Genomic DNA, 13,936 nt, shown 5'->3' on the forward strand with positions numbered 1-13,936 from the left:
AGATTAAATTAGTTCAAAGCAAAAGTATCTTCAATTATTTTTTACAGAAATATATGATATATGTTTTAAATAACTTGGTAATTTTTCCCACACTTGACTTTTATTTTCCTTTCTTTGCCTTTTTATTGTCCTCTATTCCATTTTAAATGAATTCTAACATTTTGGGTTGTTTCTCAATTTATGTCCTTTTCGAGGTAACAATAATTTCGGTGTTAACACCTAGTTTTATCGTTCATAAATATGTATAAACATGAATTTGAATTCATTTAATTGAAAATTTTGAAAAATTTTACTAGAATTGGGTAGTCAGTATATAAGACTAGGGTTGTTCTTTATTATCAGAGAGCACTAAATTCTAATACAACTACTGCGTTACTAGTATTTTTAATGGTAACCAAGTGTATAAGTTAAAATATTTAAAAATCTGAAAGAATTTAACCCCTTCCCATACTTAAGATCTTGAAATGCCCTCATTTGCAAGAAATCAGTAACAATTTAAATTATTAAGGGTGATTAGCGTAGAAAAATGATTAAATTTTACCAAAGTTTCCAAACATATTGGCGTTTGTTTGCTGAATGATAAATGGTGCACTTCATTTGTTCATTCCGTCTTGTTGTTACATCACATTTGTTTTTCGTTTTGTTGTCAAAAGTACTAGCTTTTGCTGAACTTAATGCCAGTCTTTGAAAATGCGCTGTTTTACCATGTTGTGTACAATTGACAATATACATACATACAAATATAAACATGCACGGTAATTTGAAATGGGACTTAAAATCCCACTTTCAAATCAAATATGAAATATTAGTACCAAATAATAAAAATATTAAACAATACATTAATGTATCACAATATCATATGTTTAAACATAAATAAATAAAAATAATAAAAAGATAAAAATCATAGAAATCACCAACAGGAACTATATCAATCTGGATAGGGGTTCCAGTTCATGTCGTCCTTCGGGTTCCATGGTTGGTGATAGGTGTACTGGTAGGCCTGGTTAGGGTCGTAGAGAGTATATGGTGGACTCATCTCGGACTGGTGTGGAGGATAGTAAGCGGGTCGGGTCGGAACGTAGTGATCCTGAGGTGACAGCCCACTCATAATCTGACGCTGATGATAGTCCCATCTATCATGCTGTCGTTGCCTGGAATGCTCGTAATCATTCCGGGCTTGCCACTGCTCCATCCGACGAAATCTCTCCCCGTTTGTCATATCTACCTCGTCTACACGCTGGTAGACGTTAGTCATAGCCTCCCTAATGACATCCCTAATGTCATCCGCTTCCTCCATTTCCTCATCTGAAACTCTCTCTACCTGAGGATGACTACCTTCATAGGGTACTGGCTGGTTGCGTCTGCTCTTTAATACCTTAGCACCCTGATAGACCTTTAATCCTAAAGGCTCAACCTGTTCCCTACATTCCAAAAGTGGACCCCCTTGGTCCCTATCTACACCCAAATACTCTCCAATGAGAGTAACAAAAATACCTCCTCCTATAATCCCCCCTTCCTGTATTCCTTCCACCATTTTAGACAAATAAAAACCAACACAGTAGGGGATATTAACAAAGCTTCTTGGGTCTCGAATTCACTTTAGGTAAAATAAATCATGTAAAGTCATTTTCTCCTTGTTGTGACCTCTCTGTGTAATCGAGTTAGCTAGAAATCTATGAATTATACGAAGTTCGGCTTTGTTAATATGTAAGTAGGAGTGTTTTCCTCCTAGCGTAAAAACATTATAGTTTGACATACGCCTCCAGACGGCGTTTGCGTTAAAATTCCTATCTACCCTTTCACCACGATAAATCAAATTCATACAATCAGGTAGTAGTAATTCACCAGGAGTATATATCTGTAAAGCCCTGGCCATGTCCAGCATGGACATCCTGTACATCCTACGACCAAGTATAAATCTAAGAAAACTTCTATCATCTAATCTATCTACATCTACATTTAACGCTATAGTACTCATCAGCTGAACACACCATTCCTTATATACAGGTCTACGAATGGTGAATAGACATTCCCAATCGGTAAAAGAAGAACTGTCATACCTTTGGATCAGATGCTCCCTAACTGAGTTAGCTAGTTGGACCCTTTCCAAAGGATCCCAATCGATTACCCTTGGCACTTCTACATTTTTCGGTAGAAGTTTGAATTTGTTACTTTGATATGCCGGGTAATCCCTCCAGCTTCTATCGAATCTCAGATTAGGATGCAACGTGTGTTCAGGAATTGTTGGGTATTCTACTGTTGGATGCATCGGAAATACTGTGAAAGCATCAACAAATTGTAGCGGATCATAATAAGGTACGTGTTGATCAAACTGTTGTTGTGGTTCCTGATGTGGTTCTTGTTCAGGTTCATATTGTATTTCTGGCTCAGGTTCCAGTTGTGGTTGTCTAGATGATGATGATGAACCTCCAGTTTCAGTATTAGTAAATCTCTGCAAAACACATTAAACACAAAATTTGTGCATCCAAATATGCATTAGTGTTAGCAAAATAACAAATTAACACAATTACAATAACATGTTAAATCAAAATTAAACTTATACACATTTTCATAATTTTAAAAATTCTACACTTTTTTCAAATAAGCATATATGAAAATGTATACAAAGTTCATAAGCATTTAACTCAAATAACATGTTAAAACATCCATTACTAACAATTAAACAAGTTTTAAATGGCATTTACATCAATTTAATCAAGTTTATTAGATATTATTAGATATAGATATTTGTATAAAATAGAATTGTAGTCTATTTTCTATTGTGATTTGTTAAATAAGGTAGAGATTTAGTCTTGGGGGTCAAGCTAGAATAGCCGACCCATATTTGTATATATACTCAATTTGACATCAATGAAAGCATCGACAATTCAGTTTCTTACATATTATTAGATATAGATATTTGTATAAAATAGAATTGTAGTCTATTTTCTATTGTGATTTGTTAAATAAGGTAAAGATTTAGTCTTGGGGGTCAAGCTAGAATAGCCGACCCATATTTGTATATATACTCAATTTGACATCAATGAAAGCATCGACAATTCAGTTTCTTACATGGTATCAGAAGGTTCTCATTAACCTATCGATCCTACTTTCTCTACCCTACGTTTCCCTTCTACAAATCTCTGTCTTCTTCTTCTTCTAATACGAATAAAAGATGTCTGATAAACCTCAATATCACCCTGCTCTTACGGTTACCAATATCAAGAACTTTATTCCTATTGTTCTTGAAACCGATAAGAGCCAATATACAACCTGGTCAGAGTTATTTAAAATCCATTGTCGAGCCTATGAAGTTATTGACCATATCATCCCAGCAGAAGCTAATTCTAGCCAATCCGCCACTACTGATGCATCAACTACACAACAACAAACACCATCTTGGTCTCGTCTAGATTCAATTGTGTTACAATGGATCTATGGCACAATATCTCCTGGACTTTTAACCACTGTACTCGTGAAAGATTCAACAGCTGCAACAGCTTGGGAACGCCTTAGGACTATTTTTTAGGAAAATGAACACTCACGGGCACTCTATTTAAATGCACAATTCATAAACTTACGAATGGAGGATTTTCCAAACATGTCTGCTTATTGTGAAGAATTGAAAAATCTGTCAGATCAGTTATCTAATGTGGGCGAGACTATGAATAATAGTCTAATGGTATTACAATTAATCGAAGGGTTACCTGAATCGTATGACAGCATATCTTCTCAGATTGCCCATTCCAAGAAATTGCCGGATTTTTATGAAGCACGTTTGATGGTGATTCTTGAAGAAACCAGGAAACAAAAACAAGAAATCAATCATTCGGAATCTGTGCTAATTACCACCACAAATACCTCTTCTAACAAGCAGTCGACCACCGGAAATTCTTCCGGTAACTCTCGATCGCAGTAAAACCAACGGTATGACGTTCCGTTTCTCTTGTCCTTATACCTCTTCCCAAAATGGGAAAGCCGAACGCAAGATTCGTGCAATTAACAATATTGTTCGCACACTCCTCTCTCACTCCTCGATGCCACATAATTTTTGGCATCACGCGCTACAAATGGATACCTACCTTTTAAACATTTTCCCGAACAAACTTCTAAATAACTTCATGCCTACCCACATTCTATACAAAAGACGCCCATCGTACGACCATCTTCGCGTCTTTGGATGCCTTTGCTACCCACTCTTCCCTTCCGCAACTACACATAAGCTCCAAGCTCACTCTACTCCTTGTGTCTTCCTAGGTTATCCTTCACATCATCGTGGATACAAATGTTATGACCTCTCCACCAAGAAAATAATTATTTCACGCCATGTTACTTTTAACGAAACTTAATTTCCTTTCTCTCAAACACCACATCCTACTCCTGATACTTATCGATTTCTTACAGATGATCCACATTTATTTTTTAGGCCCATTCCTCTTGAGACCGATTCTGCACCACCATCACCTCAAACCGAATCCTCTCCATTTAGGCTTTTACGACCTAATTCCTCTCCTGAATCCAGTCCGGATCCACCTTCCTTTGGCCCATCTAACTCAACTACTCCATCACAACCTATAGTCAGCTCACCACCATCGATTCCATCACCTCCAGCACGAACTATTCATACCCATAGCATGTCCGGAATTCATAAACCCAAAATTCCTTTCAATCTTTCTGCGTTTACATCTCTCTCTCCCATTCCTCGCAACCCTAAAGATGCATTACTAGATCCTAACTGGAAAATGGCTATGACCGATGAATTTAATTCTTTAATTGATAATAAGACATGGGTTTTAATTCCAAGAACTGATGATATGAATATAATACGTTCTATGTGGGTTTTTAAACATAAGATGAAATTTGATGGTTCCTTTGAGCGGTATAAGGCTCGTTTGGTTTGTGATGGCAGGTCGCAACAGGTTGGTGTTGATTGTTTTGAGACATTTAGCCCAGTGGTTAAACCCACTACGATTCGCACCGTTCTCAGTCTCGCATTATCACAGTCTTGGTCCATTCATCAACTTGATGTCAAAAATGCATCCCTGCACGGAACACTTAAGGAGACTGTTTATATGCACCAACCACTTGGGTTTCGTCATCCGGAATTACCTGATCATGTATGTCTCCTCAAAAAATCATTATATGGTTTAAAGCATGCTCCGCGGGCCTGGTATCAACGATTTGCTGAATACGTTTTCTCTCTTGGTTTTATTAACAGTAAGTGCGATAATTCTCTCTTCATCTATAGAAAGGGCACTAATGTCGCATATCTACTACTATATGTTGATGACATTATTCTTACAACTTCTACCGCATCACTACGGGAATCTTTGATTCATCTGCTAGCTCTTGAATTTGCAATGAAAGATCTTGGTCCTTTAAGTTATTTTTTGGGTGTCGCGGTCGAACGACATCCTAATAGTCTGTTTTTAAATTAGACCACCTATGCAAAGGATATTGTTGCACGTGCAGGTTTATCTAATTGTAATCCGGTACATACTCCTGTTGATACCACACCTAAGCTGGGTGCAAATGATGGTCTTCCAGTAGCAAATCCGACAAAATTTCGCAGTCTAGCAGGGGCTCTACAGTATCTAACGTTTACTCGTCCCGATATTTCTTATGCAGTTCAGCAGGTTTGTCTTCACATGCATGATCCCCGGGAATCTCATTTGCATGCTTTGCGATGTATTATTCGATACATACAAGGAACTCTAGACTATGGGCTGCATCTATATAAAAATCCTTCTCGACGTCTCGTTGCCTACACAGATGCAGATTGGGCTGGATGCCTCGATACTCGACGCTCTACTTCAGGATATTATGTTTATTTCGGTGATAATCTTATCCCTGGTCTTCTAAACGACAGCCTACTTTGTCACGTTCTATTGCTGAGGCTGAATATCGCGGGGTGGCCAACGTCGTTTCTGACACTTGCTGGATTCGAAATCTACTTTTCGAGCTCAGTTGCCCGTTGCCGAAATGCACTCTAGTTTTTTTTTGTGATAACGTATCTGCTATTTATCTGTCCGGTAATCCAGTTCAGCACCAACGTACAAAACATATTGAAATGGATATTCACTTTGTTCGTGAAAAGGTTGCCCGTGGGGAGGTTCGCGTATTACATGTTCCGTCCAGATTTCAGATTGCGGATATCTTCACTAAAGGTTTACCAAGGTTATTATTTGATGATTTTCGGGACCGTCTCAGCATACGGCCTCCTCCCGCTGAAACTGCGGGGGTGTATTAGATATTATTAGATATAGATATTTGTATAAAATAGAATTGTAGTCTATTTTCTATTGTGATTTGTTAAATAAGGTAGAGATTTAGTCTTGGGGGTCAAGCTAGAATAGCCGACCCATATTTGTATATATACTCAATTTGACATCAATGAAAGCATCGACAATTCAGTTTCTTACAAAGTTCATGAATTTTATACCTAAAAAGTCCACTTTAATTCTTAAAAATCATGTTTAGGATCAAAGTTTGGATCATTTAGCTACCTAAACATGTTACACTACTTAATTTAGTAATAATTCATGACAAAAATCGGCCATAACCTGTTTATATCAAAAAAGCCCCAAATTGCTCAAGAACAGAAACCCTAGATTCCTAAAATTTTTGAAGTTTTTGGCTTCAAATTATGTTAAATAGCATCAATCTAGGTTATACATGCATAAAATACTAACAATTTAACTCTAATTACACTAGAAACTAACAAATTCAAATTAGGTAAAATATATCTCAAGAACACTAAAAATCAAATTTAAAGAGGTTTAGGGATGAAATTGTTACCCTTTTTGATAAACTCCTTATCAAATTCATGTTTAGAGCGGATTGTAGCAAGAAATTTGGTGAATTTTGGTGAAAAATTGATGATTTTAGAGTGGATTTTGGAGATGTGCTCGTATGTATGTGTGTGTGTTGTGGGAGACAGAAGCAGAACCGACTGCCTTTTGATCCTGGCCAAAAATTCAGTTCCATGCGATCGCATGGTCCTGAAGGCCAAATCCCATGAGATCGCATGGGGTCCGGGTACAGTAACTTTTTTTTTTTTTTTTATAAAAACCTTATACTAATAGAACATATAATTAATTAAAAATTAAAATTTTGTTTCTTTTTAGGATGAGGGCGTTTCGGAACGATGTCCTAGTCCGTCCCTCAAAAAAATTTTAAAATTTGTCATTTTTTAAGCGCGGTTTTAAAAGTAAAGATTTTTGGGTTTTTAATGTTTTTGACATACTTTAATTCAATAAGATTAAAAATAATGATAATAAAAGTTCTCGTCCCTCCCTTGGGTAGAGCAATTTCGGTTCAACGACATAGTTTTCAACTCACGACGAATTTTAAAAATCATATTTTTAACTTAACGAAATAAAGAAAATTTTTGTTTTCAAATTCACACCAAACTTAAATTTAAAATGCATAAAATTAAAACTTCATTTAAATATAATTAATATTTTAAATTTTACAAACTTATATTGAAAATATTAGTTTTTAAAATATTTACAAACTTAAATATATTGATTTTGAAAATTTACAATATTAAATTTAATATTAATTTTAAAAATAAAGTAAAAATAAAATAAAAAATCTTTTTGGTTTTTTATCCCACTTTAATCAATCAAATATTATCAAAAATATATGCTCCTCTTTTCGGTAAAGTAATTTCGGCTATATTACATAGTTTTACTCCTGTCGAATTTCTGAAATATTTTGGGTTGATTGATTAAAGATATTTATACCTTAAGAATAAACGGTAAATTTCGCAGTGATGTAATAAATTTTTGTATGATATCAATAATTTCGGTTACGCATACCTAATTTTATTGAATACCAATTTAATACTTTATAGCGAACGATTTAGCGTTTATTATCAAAAGGTTAAAAGCAATAAAATAAAAATAAAAACTGTACATACTTACCTGTGAGATAGAATTCTCAGTGACCTGCTTTAGCCCACTCATAAGATAGTCGGACTAATTGGTTTTCCATAGCTACATAGGCATAACCTCGAGTATTCAACGATTTTTCTTCGAAACATATGAACGGTCCTTCTCTGCATAAAGTAACGAACTCGGTATTGGAATATGTTTGATTCATCAAGCATTTTCCTTTGTGTGACCATTTTCCGCATCTGTGACATCTTTCAAGGTGTCGTGTTCTTCTTTTCGCTGCGAATTTTGTTTTTCCTTTACCAAAATGTAACTTATTATGTTCGTTCCTGAGTTCTTTTCTTACTCCGTCCAATTTGGCTCTTATTACTGATACCAGGTCACTCGGGAGTGTGTCATTATTACGTTTAGTGATCAAAGCATGTAGCATTAGACCATGGTTTAGATCAAAGGAATTCTTCATCTCGTAAAACCTAAAAAAATAAAAATTCAGAATGGGGGGAGAAGACTAGTTCTTTAGGGTCTGCTAGGGAAAGACCATTCGGATTCCATTCTCGAGAACTACATGAAAACAGAAAATCTAACTCTAACAGAAATATATATTACCCTAAAAAGATTCGAACCTCCCCACACTTAGTTAGTTGTGGTGTTGAAATTGTGATTAACTTCGTTGTCAACTTCCATCGGATCATGTACGTAATGTTTAACTGTGTGACCATTAACTTTAAATTCAATCCCATTTGAATTTATTAACTCTATTGTTCCATATGGGAAAACTCTTTTGACTAAGAATGGTCCAGACCATCTTGATTTCAATTTTCCAGGAAATAGCTTAAATCGTGAATTGAAAAGAAGAACTCTGTCTCCTTCCTTAAATTCTTTTGAACTTCTGATTCTTCTATCATGCCATTTCTTCGTTCTTTCTTTATAGATTAACAAATTTTCGTATGCTTCATGTCTCAATTCTTCTAATTCGTTTAGTTGACTTAATCGTAGATGTCCAGCTTCATGTAAATCAAGATTACATGTCTTCAAAGCCCAAAATGCTTTGTGTTCAATTTCTACTGGAAGATGACATGCTTTTCCGTAAACGAGTCTAAAAGGTGTGGTTCCAATTGGAGTTTTGTAGGCTGTTCTAAAAGCCCAGAGTACATCCTCCAATTTCATGGACCATTCCTTCGGATTTGATCCTACAGTTTTCTCTAGAATACGTTTTAATGCTCGGTTGGTATTTTCAACTTGTCCACTTGTTTGTGGATGATAAGCGGTTGAGATTTTATGAGTTACTCCATATCTTTTGAGAACTTTCTCAAGTTGATTGTTACAAAAATGAGTACCCCGATCACTTATTAAAGCTTTCGGTGTTCCGAACCTTGCAAAAAGGTGTTTTAAAAAGTTGTCTACAACTCGTGCATTTAGGTACATAATCAATGGCAACGAGAATGTCGAGATTATTATGTGATTTTGGAAATGGACCCATAAAGTCAATACCCCAAATGTCAAATACTTCACATACTTGAATGACATTTTGTGGCATTTCATCACGTTGACTTATTTTTTCGGCCCTTTGACAAGCATCACAGGATTTACAAAGAAGGTGTGCGTCTTTGAAAATTGTAGGCCAATAGAATCCAGCATCGTAAACTTTTCTTGCTGTGAGTTGAGGCCCATAATGCCCTCTTGTTGGTCCTGTGTGACAATGGTTTAAGATTTGACTAGCTTCATCTCCGAATACACATCGGCGTATTATTCCATCGGGACAACTTTTAAACAAATGTGGATCTTCCCAAAAATAGTGTTTTATATCACTAAAGAATTTCTTTCATTTTTGGTACGATAATCCTTTTTCAAGGAATCCACATACTAAGTAGTTTGCATAATCTGCAAACTATGGAATTTCATTATAATCTATCTTCAATAGATATTCATCAGGAAAGTTGTCTTGTATGGCCGATTCATTCAGAACTTCTAATTCGGGATTTTCAAGACGAGAAAGATGATCAGCGGCTAGATTTTCTGCTCCCTTTTTATCTCGGATTTCAATATCGAACTCTTGTAAGAGTAAGATCCAACGGATTAATCGTGGTTTGGCATCTTGTTTCGAAAATAGGTATCTAAGAGCAGAATGGTCGGTATAGACCACCGTTTTTGCTAGAACGAGATATGAACGAAATTTGTCAAAAGCAAAGACAATAGCAAGGAGTTCTTTTTCAGTAGTTGTGTAATTCGTTTGTGCTCCTTGTAATGTCTTACTAGCATAATAAATAGGTTGAAATCGTTTTTCAATCCTTTGTCCTAAAACGGCTCCCATTGCAAAATCACTTGCATCGCACATAAGTTCAAACGGTAGATTCCAATTTGGAGTTATCATAATCGGCGCATTAGTGAGTTTTTCTTTAAGAATATTAAAAGATTTGATGCATTCATCTGAAAAGATGAATGGAGCATCTTTTTCTAGGAGTTTATTCATAGGAGTGGCGATTTTAGAAAAATATTTTATGAAACGTCGGTAAAAACTGGCATACCCTAGAAAACTCCTAACTCCTCTAACATTGGTGGGATGTGGAAGTTTAGCAATTACATCTACTTTAGCTCCATCCACTTCAATTCCTTCCTTTGAAATTTTATGACCAAGAACGATGCCTTCTTTAACCATGAAATGGCATTTCTCCCAATTAAGTACCAGGGTTGATTGTTCACATCTAATAAGCATTCGTTCAAGATTAACTAGACATGTTTCAAAAGTATCACCGAAGACTGAAAAGTCATCCATGAAAACTTCCATGCATTCTTCTATCATGTCGTGAAAAATCACCATCATGCACCTTTGAAAGGTTGCAGAGGCGTTGCAAAGTCCAAATGGCATGCGTTTGTAAGCAAAAGTACCATAAGGGCACGTGAACGTGGTTTTCTCTTGGTCCTCGGGTGCTATTGGAATTTGAAAATATCCGAAAAAACCATCAAGAAAACAATAGTAACTATTTCCGGCTAATCTTTCCAACATTTGATCAATAAAAGGTAAGGAAAAGTGATCTTTTCTGGTGGCGTCATTTAATTTTCTATAATCAATACAAACACGCCATCCTGTTACAGTCCTAGTAGGAATAAGCTCATTTTTCTCATTTGTGATGACAGTCATGCCACCCTTCTTAGGTACGCATTGAACTGGGCTTACCCATGGACTATCAGAAATTGGATAAATTAAACCTGCATCTAGCAGTTTAATAATTTCTTTCTTAACAACATCTTGCATATTCGGATTTAGTCTTCATTGGCGTTGCACATACGTTTTATGACCTTCTTCCATAAGGATTTTATGTGTGCAATACGAAGGACTTATTCCTTTAATATCATGAATTTTCCATGCAATAGCTGGTTTATGAGCTTTTAGCACAGAAATGAGTTGAGATTTTTCATTTTTAGTAAGAGAAGGCGATATTATTATAGGTAATTCAGATTCACCATGTAAATAAGCATATTCCAAATGGTTTGAAAGTGGCTTTAACTCTAATGTCAATGGTTCTTCTATCGATGATTTATATCGATATCTGTCTTCTTCTTTTAGCATTTGAATTTCTTCTGTTATTGGTTCATATCCATTAGCCATAAGTGTAGCTAACATTTTAGTTTCATCAATTGGTTCAGTTCCTTCTCCTAAAGAACATTCTCCCGTTCCTTGTAATTCTGGAAATTCTTCTAACAATTCTGCATGTGAATCTATAGTTTGAATATAATAACATGTATCATCTGCAGATTGTGGTTGTTGCATGGCTCTATCCACAGAAAAGGTATCGTCCTCTATACTTAGGGTCAGTTTCTTACCAAACACGTCTATTATTGCTTTGGCAGTGTTTAAGAATGGTCTTCCTAATATGAGAGGAACTCGAGAATCTTCTTCCATATCCAGAATAACAAAATCTACTGGAAATACTAAGGTACCAACTTTAACTAGCATGTTCTCCATTATCCCTCTAGGATATTTTACTGATCGATCGGCTAGTTGTATGCTTATTCGTGTTGGTTTTAATTCTCCAAGGTCTAGTTTAGCGTATAGTGAATACGGCATTAAATTTAACCTAGCACCTAAGTCTGCCAATGCTTCTATTGAACTAAGACTACCCAGAAAATATGGAATTGTGAAACTTCCTGGATCTGATAGTTTTTCTGGTATCTTATTCAACAACACTGCAGAGCAATTAGCATTCATAGTAACAGCCGAGAGTTCTTCCATTTTCTTTCTATTTGTGATTAAATCTTTCAAGAATTTAGCATATCTAGGCATTCCTGAATCACATCAATGAAAGGAAGATTGACATTTATCTGTTTAAACATATCCAAGAATTTAGATTGCTCGGCTTCAAGTCTTTCTTTTCTCATTTTACTTGGGTAAGGAAGTGGTGGTTGGTATGGTTTAACATAAGGTTTAGCCTTAACTGTGTTATCTTCATTAACCTTTTCAACTACCGGTTCTTTTTCCTTATCTTATTCAGGTTGTGTTTCTTGTGGAGTAGGAATAGATTCATCAGAAATTACAGGAATTTCAGGTGGTTTAAGTGTAATACCACTTCTTGTGGTAATGGCTTTAGCTGTTTCATTTTGGGGGTTAGCATTTGTATCACTAGGTAGACTTCCCGGTTTTCTTTCACCTATCAACCTTGTTAGGTTACTCACTTCTTGTTCGAGATTTTGAATAGAAGCTTGTTGATTTCTAAATGCTTGAGCATTTTGTTCATTGGTTTGTTTCTGAGATGTGAAAAACTGTGTTTGAGATTCAACTAGCTTCGACATCATATCTTCTAAATTTGGCTTTTTATCATCGGTTTGTGGTGGTTTATTTTGAAAAATAGGTCTTTGCTGATTGTAAGTATTATTGGATACTAGTTGATTACTAGGACCTTGTTGGTTGTTGTATGGAACATTTCGATTATAATTCTGGTTTTGATTGCAGATTGGTCTTGGCGGTTGATAATTATTCTGATAATTATTTCCAGGCCTTTGGTTTATGTATGAAACATTCTCTCTTTGTTCCATTGTTAGTTCAATACTGAGACAATCTTTTGTTAAATGTGGTCCTCCACACTGCTCACAACTAATTCTTATTGAGTGAATATCCTTAGTCATCTTTTCCATTCGTCTCTCGACAGCATCTATCTTTGCGGAAATGGAATCAAAGTCATGGCTAGAATCGGCTCTAGCCGCTTTAGATGATCTAACGATATCTCTTTCTTGATGCCACTCATGTGAGTGGGAAGCAGTGTTATCAATAATTTTGTAAGCATCAGTTTCGGTTTTCTTCATAATGGAACCACCAGCTGCTATATCTATGTCTTTCCTTGTAGTGATGTCGCATCCTTGGTAGAATATTTGTACTATTTGACAGGTGTCTAAACCATGTTGCGGACATCCTCTTAATAACTTTCCAAATCTTGTCCACGCCTCATATAGAGTTTCATTTGGCTTTTGTGTGAACGTAACAATTTCTCCTTGAAGTCTTACAGCTTTAGATGCCGGAAAGAATTGTTTAAGAAAATTTTCAACTAAAACATCTCATGTATCAATCGCCCCTTCAGGTAACGATTCTAACCAATCTTTGCCTTCTCCCTTTAAAGTCCAGGGAAATAACATGAGATATATCTGTTCATCCTCCACTTCTCTTATTTTAAATAGTGTACAGATCCTATTAAAGGTACGAAGATGTTCATTTGGATCTTCCTTCGGCGCACCACTAAATTGGCATTGATTAGTTACCATGTGTAGAATTTGTCCTTTGATTTCATAATCTGGCGCATTAATGTCAGGTTGAGTAATTGCGTGACCTTGGCCAGTGCGTTTAGCCCTCATTCGATCTTCCATACTTAGAGGTTCCAGATTTTTCATGATTGAATTTGTTGAATCTGAATCACTAGAGGATTCTGATTTAATGGTTGGTTCCTCTACAATCTCTATTTGAATGATTGGTGGTTTCGGAGGAAAGATTAGTGGTTCAGGATCTCTGAATTGTCCTTGAATATCCTCCGGATTCTCAATTGTGAGGTCGG

General features: G+C 35.8%; 1 protein-coding gene across 1 annotated transcript; it reads left to right on the top strand.

The window, feature by feature from the left end:
• The first annotated feature begins 3,175 nt into the window (after positions 1 to 3,175).
• LOC139848121 (uncharacterized) lies at positions 3,176 to 3,529 on the top strand. Its single transcript, XM_071837855.1, has one exon. The coding sequence runs from the start codon at positions 3,176 to 3,178 to the stop codon at positions 3,527 to 3,529; it is 354 nt and encodes a 117-aa protein (XP_071693956.1).
• Positions 3,530 to 13,936: the final 10,407 nt, after the last annotated feature.

Source organism: Rutidosis leptorrhynchoides, chromosome 1 (genome assembly GCF_046630445.1).
Source record: "Rutidosis leptorrhynchoides isolate AG116_Rl617_1_P2 chromosome 1, CSIRO_AGI_Rlap_v1, whole genome shotgun sequence".
In the NCBI taxonomy this organism is placed as follows: domain Eukaryota; kingdom Viridiplantae; phylum Streptophyta; class Magnoliopsida; order Asterales; family Asteraceae; genus Rutidosis; species Rutidosis leptorrhynchoides.